The sequence below is a fragment of the Anabas testudineus genome, chromosome 17 (genome assembly GCF_900324465.2).
Source record: "Anabas testudineus chromosome 17, fAnaTes1.2, whole genome shotgun sequence".
Classification (NCBI taxonomy): Eukaryota; Metazoa; Chordata; class Actinopteri; order Anabantiformes; family Anabantidae; genus Anabas; species Anabas testudineus.
Window position 1 is genome coordinate 765,921 of NC_046626.1, and position 13,826 is coordinate 779,746.

Genomic DNA, 13,826 nt, shown 5'->3' on the forward strand with positions numbered 1-13,826 from the left:
GGTGCACACAGTAATTTCAACACTACTTCCACCTTTCCTAACCCTGTTTTTTAAACAGTTGTCAATTATCATTATCATTATTGTCAGTGGTAGTAGTAGTAGTGGCTGTGGAAGTATTAGTAATAGCAGTAAAGGCATTTATGCTGAATGAGCCCTTTCAATGGAAGTTATATGGATGACAAATTAATAGAGGAACATAAAAACAGAGCTTTGTTTTTGTGCTTTGAAGTTTGAATGAAAAAAGCTTAACTTGAGCATATTCACCCACCCAAACTATATGGAAGGTTTTAAAGGTTGCTGTTGGCCCTAACTACATTAACTCCTGTGTGTGTAAAGATCCCTAAGTGTTGAAAAGAGTGTGCAGATGTTGTAGTGGAGAAAGATCACAAGCTGCAGAAGAATCAGGCTAAATCAGGCTTCACATACTTTTCTATTTCCGTGTCTACCAGTAGATGGTCCTACGAGGGCGGTTGTGACACTTGTTTGTTGCTGCTGTTACAAAATTCTTCTCATGTTTTACCAGTCCCACCCCACCTTACCACACACTGACTCGTAGAGAACAGAGGAAATGAAATGAGCAAAAGCCCGCTTGACACATATCAAAGCAGTTCATTTAGTTGACACGCATTACACACAGGTTTCCTGTGTACACAAATTCAAACAATTACAACATTCACAAGATATTTGTCTTTGCTAGAGACATTTAAGAAGAAGGGAAAGAGATACATTATGGGAGCATCTTCTTCTGGCTTATTGGACGAGGCCAAAATCAGCCACATTAAAGGTAAAGCTACATTTGCATTCTTCTATGTAATCTGTAGTTGTATAAACTTCTTGTGAATATGTTTAGTCCACTGATGAAAAAGAAAAATACAGAGCAAGAGAGAGGAGTTGGTAGGAGTTTCCATAGCAGACACTGTAATTATACACTGTAAAGTGCCTTGAGACGACTTCTGTTCTGATTTTGGCACTATACAAATAAAATTGAATTGAATTGAATTGAATTGTTGCAATACTGTGACAGCTATAGCGGCTGTGGTATTATTGTAGACACTAGTTGTGAAGTAGAAGATAAATTAGTAGTTTCCCTTTTAGCTTGGCATTATGCCTTGCCTTACACCTTTCTCATGTGCTTGTGTAAATTAATCACTTAATGGCATGTGCAGGTTCTAGAACTACACAGTGTCTACTGTATACTGCTCATATATGACATTAGTATTTGAAATCATATAAAACCACTATATGATCTAATGCAATCTAATGCAAAAGTGTTGACATTGTTGGTGTTATTTAGCTTCTATGTGAAAGTCTTCCTACATGCAAGAAGAGCTTGGAAACAAACAATGAGGTTGGCATTTATTCAATACATTTCAGCAAGAGGTAGACAGGAAACATGAGGAGGTGGGTGGGGGGAGGCATGCAACAAGGTCCTGGAACCGAACTGGGGAAATTGCGGTTATATGGTATGGTAGTTACAGCAACCACCAGGCCACCACGATGAATTGTATGACTTTTTATTAAAAATGTGTCCTGGCATGAAAAAGGACGGTGGAATCAAAAGTATAAGAACACAAGTTCATAGCTTTATTACACATTTGTGGATGTGTCATGATGAGAGGCATTGCAAGAGCTAACAGCATATGAACATTAAATAAAAATAATGTGCTATGAGAGTGAACTTTGTTCATTCCTATCTGTGCAGTCCCATACATCTTATCAGCACGTTCACATCCTGGCGCTAATCTCTACGGCAAACAGGACTGTAATTATAGCTATTTCAAACCATTACATGATCATGGGTTGTTTGATCTGTGTGTGTGTGTGCGTAATATGTGATAATGGTCCCATAGATGTAAACAAATGATAAACAGTTTAGGACATCAAGAGCCTCTAGTGACAAAAACACAGCGTTCCATCTCTTGCCATCAAATGACATTTGACTTTGGTCAAAATCCATACATGTACACATACAAGTTAAAAAGGAGCAACCAGAAAACTGTAACACTGATATATGACACCTCAATGACATCACACCCACAAAGTGTCACTCTGTATAGTATATATACAGTATATATACTTTCTATATGACTTCATCACATAATAGAGTTTTGTGCATTTTGATCAGCAGAGATGTTTCTATTCATTTATCCAACTTATTTACATCAAGTCTCTGCTAAATAACAGAAACACCTCTGTATAATGGAGTACAGATCCACAGCATTGATCACTAAAGCTCAACATGATTTACTGCAGAACAGTTTTACCTTTAATTTCCTAATCAACTGCTATCTAAGTGTACAGTATATTTTTTCACTGGATGAGTTGTGATTTACTTACTACTTAGTAGAACTTAATGAAGAAAGTCTTGTGTCTTAGTCCTGTGTTTTTAGCTGCACTTTGCTCAAGTTAGTTGCTAACACTGTAATTTAGTGCTGAACTTTACTGAAAAGTTGGTTTGCTAGACGTATTTTACTGCAAGAAAAGATCATTTATAATGTCATCTTAAATAAATATAAATTAATACCTGTGGTTTCCTGTAATAAATAGCATCTGTGAGTTGGTTCATTCAGTTATGATATTTTTAAAGAGGTCAGACAGGTGCATACAGTGTTTATTTGATGTGCTTGTGTTTGTGTGTATTCAGGTCTTGTTGAGGGTACGTTCCAGAGCTTCAGTGTGTTTTACCGCCAACAGTACTCTACAGCCTACTGTGGACACTTACACCAGGAGGTGGAGCCTAAGAAAGAGGGAAGGGGCCTGTTGCTCACACAGAGGGTAGGAGCAGAACCTGTCAATCAATCCATCAGTGAATACATATTCATCCTGAATGCAGCTGGGCAAAATCTGCAATTATTTAAGACAATGAAAGTTCAGTTTTTGGGTTTGTGTGTGTGTGTGTGTGTGTGTGTGTGTGTGTGTGTGTGTGTGTGTGTGTGTGTGTGTGTGTGTGCAGCTTCAGTATGCCCCAGAAGAGATTCTGTACCAAGGGAATGTTAAGTTCTCCTGCTGGGATGAGCAGGGAAAGAAAAGCAGAGAGAAATACGTCGTCCTGAGAAGAAATTACAAAGTGGAGATACATGAGAACATGGAGGTAACATATTTTCCAAACACAAATATAATTCAATTCAATTCAATTCAATTCAATTCAATTCAATTCAATTCAATTCAATTCAATTCAATTCAATTCAATTCAATTCAATTCAATTCAATTCAATTCAGTTTTATTTGTATAGCACCAAAACACAGCAGAAGTTATCTCAATGCACTTTACAGTGTTTAAGGTTTAAGACCTTACAGAGAATAATTATACAAAAAATAATATAGAAAACCCAACAATCCCATTTGAGCAGCACCAGGAGACAGTGGAGAGGAAAAACTCTCTTTAAAGGAAGAAGCCTCCAGTAGAATCAGGCTCATAGTGGGCGGCCATCTGCCTCGACCGGTTGGGGTGAGTGGAGAGAGAAGAGAGAAAAGAACAGAAGGCAATAAGACAACAACAAGCATCAAGAACATCGGACAGGTTGGTAGGACCAGTAACTGGACTCTGGAGAAATAAATCTCCAAGGAGGAGAATAGAGAGAGGGAGACAGAGAGGAGGAAACACAACTACAGGAGAGAGAAGACACTAAGTTGATGACATGAAATGGTAGAATTTGAATGGATAGAGGAGAAAGGAGAGAGGAGAGGAGCTCAGTTTATCAGTAGAGTTCCCCCAGCAGACTAACCTATATCAGCATAACTAAGAGATGGTTCAGAGTCACCTGATCCATCTCTAACTATAAGCTTTATAAAAAAGGAAAGTTTTAAGTCTAGTCTTAAATGTGGAGAGGGTGTCTGCCTCCAGAACCTGAACTGGGAGCTGGTTCCACAGGAGAGGGGCTTGATAGCTAAAGGCTCTGCCTCCTATTCTACAAATAGGAACCACAAGTAAACCTGCAGCCTGAGAACTGCTCACTACATTACTTTTCTAAATGGTCTGCTTCTGTAAGAGGAGACATTGTTCAGAGTGATATTTATGCATTAAAAGCAGGGCATTCTGGTGCAAACCAGAATGCCCTGGGACATGGGACACCTTTCATATGTGCACTGTATGTATACACACATAGATCTCTTCCAGTTGTAGCAGCTGTTTGCTTATAATTACAGATGTTTGCTTGAGACATATAAATAAACCATGCTGTAAGAATACTTTCTACAGTACAGCAAAAGTTATCCAGCATACCTTATTACATGCAAACATCTTAATGCAGCGATGGAAATGAAGCCTTTGTTGAGTTAAACTTACTAAGACAGTACATGTGCATCCTTGTTAAGTAAACTAGTAGATGTTGTACTTAATAATAATTTCTGTGGTTTTAAATATGTACACTGAGCGATAGGGTATTCATTCATATACCACATTTCACATCTCTCTCGTCTGTGTTCAGTAGACAATGTGAAGCTGACGTCATGCCATGCTAAATTTATATTTACGGGGCACCATGTTGTGAGGATGTCAGTATGTGAAATCCTCAGAGTGAGTTATGAGATCTTGCACATAACCCGTTCAAGAGCTCAGGGATTTATAACTTAAAACCTTGCACTGAGTGTATGCACTCAGTTCAAACGCGAGATAATTTACGATGTCTATACGCTGGAGATCATCTGGGTTATAAGGTTACATGTCCAAACCTTGGTTTTCTTTTTCTTCCTCATTTCCTCCCTTCTCTTCTTCACAGCAGCATTGCAGCAGTGAAGGCCTACCTGTAGTCAGAATAAAGAGTGGAAAAGGTGCTTCCTGCCAGCCTGACTGTTTGTGCTCTCCCAGATAGAAAACTGTACCGAGCCAGGCCCATATGCCCAAAACAGATGATTTTTCATGTTAGAGTAATTGGCCTGTAATCACTTACATACTGTATGTTACTGGTGTTTTCCTGGGTACAGGTACAATCATCACTCTTTAAAACACAGTGAAACCTAGAAAAATGTTGCTGACTGACAAAACACGTGAATCAAAACATTCAACAGCTTTATTAAATCGGACACACCTAACAGGTTCCTCCACCACCCTCTCCATCACACTTCTCTGTGTTTCTGTGCCACCTGTAGAGTGTCAGTCGTGGACATGCGGCTAAGTTGGTCCTCCAGCCAGCGGGGGGCAGTGTGGTGACCACAGAGGAGGAATCCAGAGCTTACCTGGAGAAAACTTGTGCTGGAATACTTAACGGTAGTATTAGCTTATTCCTATATAGTTAATTGACCACAACACGTGTTTACCTGCTGTGTGTTGTTTATTGGTATTACATGACAGGTTTGTTACAACGAAACTGGCATTTTCAAGTAGTAATTAGAATTTTGAAACCTTTCCAAGTACAACTTATTACTGTTTTATTTACAGTTTACAGAAAAAGACTATAAAGTACTATAAGTGCTTGCAACTTTTTTACATGAGTTGATCATAAATGTGAACTGATCTTCACCGCTTCAGCTCAGACATATTCTTAGGAAGTCCAGTATGAATGGCTCTCTACATGGCCTTCCACAGTATCTCTTTTGGGTTGGGACTGGGCACTCCAAAAGGTTTATTCTGTGTCTCCAAACTCCTTCTGTGGTAAATTTACTTTGATGTTTACGATCAATGTCCTGCTTCATCTCCCAGTTTCTTCTGACAAAATACCTTGATAAACTTGGGAATTCATTTTTATTTTTCAACAGCAAGCTGCCCAGGTCCAGAGACAGCAAAGGAGCCCCAAATCATTGGGGACAATATACTTCACTATTCAGATTACGTTTTCTTGCTCAATCTTAGTTAGACAGTGTGGACATCAGGAGAAAAGCTCAGAATAAAGCCACTGCTGCTATATGTTTAAAGGAGCTAGTGTAGGTGGTTTGGGCATCTTATGAGGATGGCTCCTGAGTGCCTTCCATTGGAGTTTTCCAAGCACGTCCAACTGGGAGGATAACCCACAGCAGAGCCAGACCACGCTGAAGAGATTTTACTTTATCAATCTACTGGAATGAGGACACCCAAGGAGGTCCTGGAGAATGTGGCTGAGAGAGAGCCTAGCCATAACCAAAAGAGTTCAACAACCCTTTTGGAATTAGGGGTTTTCTGCATTAAGTTTTCATAAAATGTGGTCTGATCTTCATCTAAGTCAAGACTATTAACAAATACAATATGCCTAAAATAATGACACAAAGAAGTGCTTAACTGAAATGTCCTCTCTATTAAGAAAAACCTCCCCCATGTTGTGTGTTTTGGGTCATTGTCCTGTTGCATTATTCTTACATTCTTACGTTGTGCTGACAAATTTTTGAGGGTTCAAAGTAGCTCCAGTCCACACTTCCAAACTAATTTTCTTAACCTATGCTAACACCTGGATCCCATTAGCTTTTTAGAGGTCATTATTCCAAGGGTTCCCATACTTCTTCCATTCACACTGAGGTTCACATACTTTTTCTTGCCACTGTACTTTGTCACTTTTAAGACTCACTGGCAAGTTAATATATTTAAGAAACATGTCTAAGAGTCAAGGGTTGTTGTCACAGGTTAACACAAACCTCAGCTTCTTTGATTATTGAACATAATGTCATCGGGGATACTACTGCCATGCTCACATCTGTAACAGTGATGTCTTTGTTTGTCTTTTTGTGTTCAGGAGTGAAAGAGGATTCTTCTTCGGTGGTGTCATCTCCAGATGTTTTCGCTGTGTATCTGCACCTGCCTTACAAAGGCCACACCTGCTTCCTGTTTCAAAAGGAAGAGGAACGAGATCACTTCCTGTCTGCTCTTACGACCTGCATAAGACACCAGAACCTTGGTAAGACACTCAAACGGCCATTTATTTCTATGGACTAGTTCATTTCTTGGTGTTGTCTCTACAGCTCTGGATAAAATTGAGAGGCCATGGCAAAATAATCAGATGCATGTATTATATTTTTGTGAACTGCTGACAATATTTCTCCTAAATTATGAATAAAACTATTGTTATCTAGAACACACATTTAAAGGAAATGCAGTTTTTTATTTCTCTTTGCTATTTGGGCTTATTGGAACCTGATAAGTCTAAAAAAACTAAGTTTTCAGGAAGTTTCAGGAAGACATCATATGCCTACAACAACAAATGATAACACATTCAAAACATTTTGCATTAAATACTAGCAATGCCCTTTTCTTTACACACCTATTTGTGAAAGGCTGTGGAACAGTTGTGATCAGCTAGAACGCACAAGAACCCAAAATGTGATGTACACGCATGTGTATGCCAGGTCGTAGGAGGGTATAGTATGCAGTCTGTTCGGATTAGAAGACTTTAAAGTGATAACCTGCTCAGAGTTTGCTGTGGTACTGTGCAGTACTGTCACGCAGTGCAAGACGTAGCCGAAAATAAGGACTTAGACTCGTGTTCAACAGCAACCCTTATCAACATCTCAGCTGACCTTTCCAGAATCAGATGGTACGACTGTGTACCGAAGAGAGGCTACATAACTATCTGAAGAAGGATAACTTCCTCTAACGTATTCATAATTCATAAGAAATATAATGTGCCTAATTGCGCAATTCAATACACTCAAGTGTTTTGAAGTGTTTTTCTGGTACAGCCAGTAGCTAATGCTACCTGACATCACTAATCTGGTGTATTTGTGAGTAATTGACATTATTGAGTCAAGAAGACCTTTACAGTTAATAACTGAACTGATAAAGGGACTTGTGAATGACAAAGTCAGATAAAATAGCATATACTTCACTATAACTTCACTCTACTCGTGTTACCATAATAACATTTTATAGTGTTGTGACGAACTACAGTTGATTGGTGATGGTTGGACGTGCATAGGAAACATGGTTTTAAGCCAAGTTTAACCATCAGAAAGTGACATACAGTTCACTACCAATGTACATTGTTATGCAGAGTTGCAGTGAAAAGATATGAAGTAGTTGTGCAGACATGTGAAATGCACGTTACAAGCAGTTGACAGTGGAGGAGCAGAAGAACTTGAGAGGGGGGCTGATCCAAAAAACGGATCCGATTTATGACCAAGTAACCTTGATACGATCTGAACCATTACTTTTCTGATCTGTTACACCCCTAACATTTTAACATAGACACACTGAGCTCCACATGCATCAATGATTTCAATGGGTCTATCACAAAAGTAAAACAAGAAGTGACTCAGAAGAAGCTTGAAATGAATAAAGGGAAACTCAGTGTGTATTAACACGCACACTATTCACTGCTCAAAAAATGAGCATGATCTCGCGTAGCACACACATTTGTCAGAAACTTTTCTACCTTTTTTCTGTCCAAAACATTGAGGTTATCATTTAGATTGCAGTAGAAACGTTATTGCCACCTCAGTGAAGTGAGCCAGTGTGAGGCGTTTTAGAAATCACAAAGACATTGACATTCACTTCAAAGTGCTGCAGCAGCTTTTGCTACTTGGATATATTGCAGCTTGTAACTTGTGGGGACTGTTGCCCTGGCGACAGATAAAAATATTAATTTTGTTGACTTCCTGTGTGGTTAGCCAGGATACACACCAAACACAAGCCCTTTACTTGAGGTTGCGAAAACACAGCATGTCATAGCTACACAAGCACCAGCATGGTGACAGGAAACAACACATAGCTGGGCAGCAGTGACATTTATAGAGGCCCAGCACGGTGACTTGTGGTCTAATTGATCCTAAAGTAATATATTACTTTTGTTATCCCTACTTATTCTCTTTTGATTTGTTGAATAAAATTAAAGTTCACAAAATCCTTTTTCTTCTGAACCAAGCGGCTGAATAGTTCCCCTGGGGGAAATTTCCCACACAGCACTAGATAAATATGTTATTTAACTAGGTAATGCATGATTAGGGTTTTGCATACTGAATAATAGGTAAAACAGGGTGTATTATGAGCTCATAGTTGTTCATAGTGAAAAACCAGCGTCTTTGATCTTTCAGCTCAATGATTTAATTTAACAGACCACAGGCAGCTAATTTCACTGTAGGTGTGAGATTTCTTTACCAACACAGTAACCATGTCTACTTATCATTGGCCTTAGATACAGAAGGTTTGGGGTTCAAACCCCGTCACAGACACCAGGTGTGTCCTTGAGTAAGACACTCCACGTTAGCTCCCCAGGCGCTATATGTGGCTGCCCACTGCTCCCCCAGGGAGATGGGTTAAATGCAGAGGACCAATTTTATTTGTACATGTGACGAATAAAGGCTTCTTCTTTTTAGGTCAAATGTTTGATTTTTAGCTTGTTATCAGGTTCTGCGTCTAAGTGACCATAAAAAAACACCTGCAGAGGAGACACCTGAGCCATCCCTAACTAGAAGCTTTATAAAAAAGGAAAGCTTTAACCTAAAGCTGAACTGGGAGCTGGTTCCACAGGAGAGGGGCTTGATAGCTAAAGGCTCTGCCTCCCATTCTACATTTGGAAACTCTAGGAACCACAAGTAAACCTGCAGTCTGAGAACAGAGAGTTCTGCTTGGAAGATATGGAACTATGAGTTCTTTAATATAAGATGGAGCCTGATTATTAAGAGATTTATAAGTGAGGAGAAGAATTTTTCAATTCTGGATTTTACATACAGCAAACTTAAAAGCCTGTTAGTGAAGATAAATTGATTTGATCCATTATTGACGTACTGAGCGTTGGTAAAACATCTTTGAGCAGTCTAGTCCTGATGTGGTCCAAGAGACATGTTGATGGTTCAGATGAGCCCATCACATCACATGTCAGTGACATCAGCAAGGAAATGATTTCACAAAGTTTTTAGCTGCATTAGCAGGATTGATATTGATGGTGCTGGTGATAAAGGGAAGTGTGTTCAGCACCATGTGAGCTTTCTGTTCCTCAAATTTCTGCTATTAACTTAGTAAGAAAAGAAAGTTATATAGGAAACCGAAGCACAAACAGCAAAGTAATGGACACAAAGAAATAAAAAAGCAGAACATGGGAATGCTGGATTAAATTTAACACTGATAAACACATTAACACAGGAAGTTAGACCTGTAAAGACCAAGCAGGAGAAATCCAAGTGACAGCATACATGCATGAAGTGAAAATTACACATGGTTCCCGCTGGGGACAATCCTTCAATCAATCTCTCACACACACTCACACACACACACACACACACACACACACACACACACACACACACACACACACACACACACACAGAGGACTGGTCATCAGTTGGTTTAATAGAAATAGAAATTGTGCTGTGCTGGGACAGCAGAAATTCAGAGCTTCATTTCCCCTCACTAACCAAGTCCACCCTGCTGCAGACCCCTGGTGCAATCCAACTTACGAGAGTCAGGCATACATCCGAGCCCTCCAACTCTATCAGCAGGACAAAGGATGCTATGAAACCTGGGAAAAGCTGCTGGGCCCTGAGGAGCAGGTCAGCAAACACACACTTCAACTTTCTGCCTGTCTCTGGTGCTGTGTCCACTTGCTCAACCAAGTGTGTGTTTGTGTGTGCAGGTGCTGGCCTCCCAGGTAATGGAGGAAGTGTTGCCATGGTTGCAGAGTCAGCTTCAGTCCAGAGTGAAGGGCAAGAAGAATGAAAGGATACGACAGTGGTTGGCAGTGAGTTAAACTTGTGCACTAATGCAGGTTGAGAGGGAATTAGGAGCCCTGGACTTCTCCAGCTCCTGTGTGTGGTCGTACCATTTCTTTGGTGCATAATTTCTCCCTCAGTGCTTTTATGGTATTGTGTTATTATGTGTTTAGACAGTGCAGGCAACCTACACACTGGTGCTGGAACAGTTAGCTGCAAGTCTTGAGACTCTAAGGGATGAATGTCGTCAGACAGCACTATCCAATCAGGCGCTCGTCAGATCCAACCTGGACCAGATCATCTCCTCTCATAGTTTCCTGGTGCAAAAAGTCAGAGGTACAGCATGTTGAGCTTTAACATATATAGAAAATTCAATGACTCTTTTTGGATCTGTAGCTGCTATCTGAGTTTATGGCCTGTTAAGAGTCATCCAGTAACCTCTGAAAAAGTCTTTGTGTGTGTGTGTGTGTGTGTGTGTGTTCCAGAATGTATATGTGAGGAAGCAGAGAAGGTGTGCAGTGAGTTTGTAGCCCCCTACATGTCCTCCATCCTTGAAGCACTTACAGAAAACATCAGTGCGGGGATTCAGCAGATGCAAAACATCTTGCGCATGCAGATGGACTCTGTGTTCACAGGGGGGACAGAGGAGACAACTAAGGCAAGAGAGAGTCTTCTGAGTAAAGTTAGTATATCATCACAGAAGTGCCTACAAAGTGTGTGGTTGTGGTTTTATTTCTGTGCGTTGGTGTTTTTTTAGGCCTTGTCCACTCTTGGCGCCATCAGTCTGGATCAGTGCTACAGTCAAGTGGCGAACCTGAAAGAGAAACTTGAAGACTTAAAAGAGCGCTTTAGATTGAACAACACTCAAAGACTGGTTCACTCTGCACATCTGGAGATGGAGCAGGTATGAACCTGTGCTGGAGGTGCAGTCTTTAAGGATCCTAAGCGAAATAGAAAAGGTTGAAGTCTCAGTTTCAGTCACCGAGAGACAAGTCATTTGTTGTTTGTATCTTCCAGCTGTTGGACAGTGCTGTTTACAGCTTAGAGCTGTTCCTCCAAGCATCAGCCAAACTGCAGTCTTCTCAGATTCCCATTAAGATGGACAGAGCTAAAGGAAGAGTGCTGAAGGTAAAGAAGTTAGCTCAAAAATATCAATTTTGTGGCAAGAAAAATAAAAGTATTATAATAAATAATAAACACCCTTACCTGAAACCCTGGTCTAAACCCAGTTCTTACCACAACCAAGTGTTAACCTTCAAACAGCCCTCTGAATATATATACATATATACACACACACATATATATAGAGATATTATATGGCATCTATTGTGGTGTATAAATAAAAGCAGGTCTGACTGTAGCAGGTTAATACCTTTTTATATTTGCAAAAGACTTTCAAGTGATAGTCGATCACATTTTAGGTTGCTTTAGATACAAAATCTGAACAATATACAGAAAATGTTCTTGATATGTTCCTAAGTGATGATGGTACCTGGACTCATTATGTGAAATTGTGTGTGAGCAGCAGCTGGACTATGACAGCAGAGTCGTCCAGAGGAGGCTCTATCAGGAAGCCCTGCTGGAGATCACTCTGCCTGTTCTCACCAAGGAGATGGACAGCAAATGGAAAACGGTGTGTCAAACACTCTGCTTGAGTCTGTTCTACTGCGTCTAACCCTTATTTCAGCTTTCCGCCTCTACAAACTATTAAATGTGTTCTCTGTGTCCAGGAGCTGCAGCAATTCGAACAGTACATTTTCTCTGACTACAGCAGTTTTATCCTGGTTCATAATGTCTATGATGATATACTGAGAAACATCCTCAGTAAGGAAATAGAGACAGGTACTTTAACTATATACACTCTTACTCTAATAATGTGCAGTCAAACTGCACTTTTAGATTTTACTTTGAACTCTACTACTGTGCTACTTTCTCCTCAGTTGTCCAGGATGCTGCCAGTAAGAAGAGCAACAATCTCTTACTGGACACTTCAGATCTGGCCATTAGTCAGTACAGTCTGCTGGGACAGACACCCCCACGCACTGCACCAGACAGCCCAAACATTCACCCTCGAGATTCTTCCTCAGCGGTGCCTGATGAAAATCAAGAATCCACTACCAAGGCAGAGCAGGACGGTCAGGCGGTCACAGCTGACATTTGCCCTCTGAGCGACCCAGGCGATGAGAAACCTGATCCCAGTACCACTTCTCATCAGAACACAGTGCTTGTATCTCCTGTGATTGTTGTGACGCAGCAGTTTGATGAATCTGTGATCCAGGAGGTTTCTGGCTACAATGAAACCAGTGAAGAAGTTCAGCCTGGAGCCGAGAAGCCATCGACATCCGACTCTGCTACAACTGTAACACCTGATTCTAATGCAGCTGTTACACATGAAGCTGGAACAACTGACCCCCCTAGTACCCCAGAGTCCACTAATCCTATCCCTGATTCTCCCAAGCCTTCCACTCTGTCCTCTCAGCAGTCCACTGATGTCCCAGCTGAATGTGACCAATCTGCATCTGAAACCTCTGCAACCTCAGAACACATATCAGAGGATGCTTCTTCCAGCAAAGGCGATCCAATAAAAATCAGCCTTGGGTCACTAAGCGAGGCTATCGGTTGCAGCTCCACAGCAGCTTCTGTAGCGCAGATTAGCGCTCAGCAGCCCACTGACAGAGCTGTCTACCTGACGGGAGACATTAAAGGCAACTGGGAGGTGGAGAGAGCAAAAGAGGAAGAGAAAGGAGCAGCCGAAGAGAAGAGTGAAGAAAGGGTAGAAGATGAAGACAAAGGCAGTGAGGAAGCAGAGGAGAGTGGAGATCATGAAGAAAAGGAGGAAAAAGTGGAAGAGGAGCTTCTCCAAAGCTCTGAGCCAACGGAAGTGCAGCCGGAAGATTCTGCTGAACTGCCAATGGACAGTGTGGCTCTCATCAGAGAACTTGTGACAGAGATCACTGAGGTGAAGATGGAGATCAGCCCCTGTCCCAACAGCAGCAATATGCCCTGACACATCAGGACAGGCCAGCCACATCGACTTAACTCATGCCTACTGTACAGTTTCTTATAACATGCAAGTGAAAAAGTTACAGAAACATCTTGAAAGCTGTTCTTTTACTACTGCACATTCAACTATTCTGTAGTTGTCTGTAGTTCCTAATGTTGGATAAAAGGTACATTTGTTACACTTCTGTTTACCGTTTCTTCTTCAATGAAATGAAATAAATGTTCCAACAAAGACACTCTGTTCTTAAAGTTACTAGTTTATTTCTTGGCCAACTGGC

General features: G+C 40.7%; 1 protein-coding gene across 1 annotated transcript; it reads left to right on the forward strand.

Moving 5' to 3' along the window:
* Positions 1 to 550: 550 nt before the first annotated feature.
* LOC113171478 (protein Niban 1-like) lies at positions 551 to 13,729 on the forward strand. Its single transcript, XM_026373846.1, has 14 exons — positions 551 to 784; positions 2,645 to 2,775; positions 2,954 to 3,091; positions 5,089 to 5,206; positions 6,639 to 6,800; positions 10,271 to 10,386; positions 10,470 to 10,574; positions 10,719 to 10,881; positions 11,031 to 11,203; positions 11,303 to 11,449; positions 11,563 to 11,673; positions 12,071 to 12,178; positions 12,276 to 12,387; positions 12,486 to 13,729. Exons 1-14 carry the CDS (start codon positions 730 to 732, stop codon positions 13,550 to 13,552), a joined length of 2,706 nt encoding a protein of 901 aa, XP_026229631.1. The 5' UTR covers positions 551 to 729; the 3' UTR covers positions 13,553 to 13,729.
* The last annotated feature ends 97 nt before the right edge of the window (positions 13,730 to 13,826 follow it).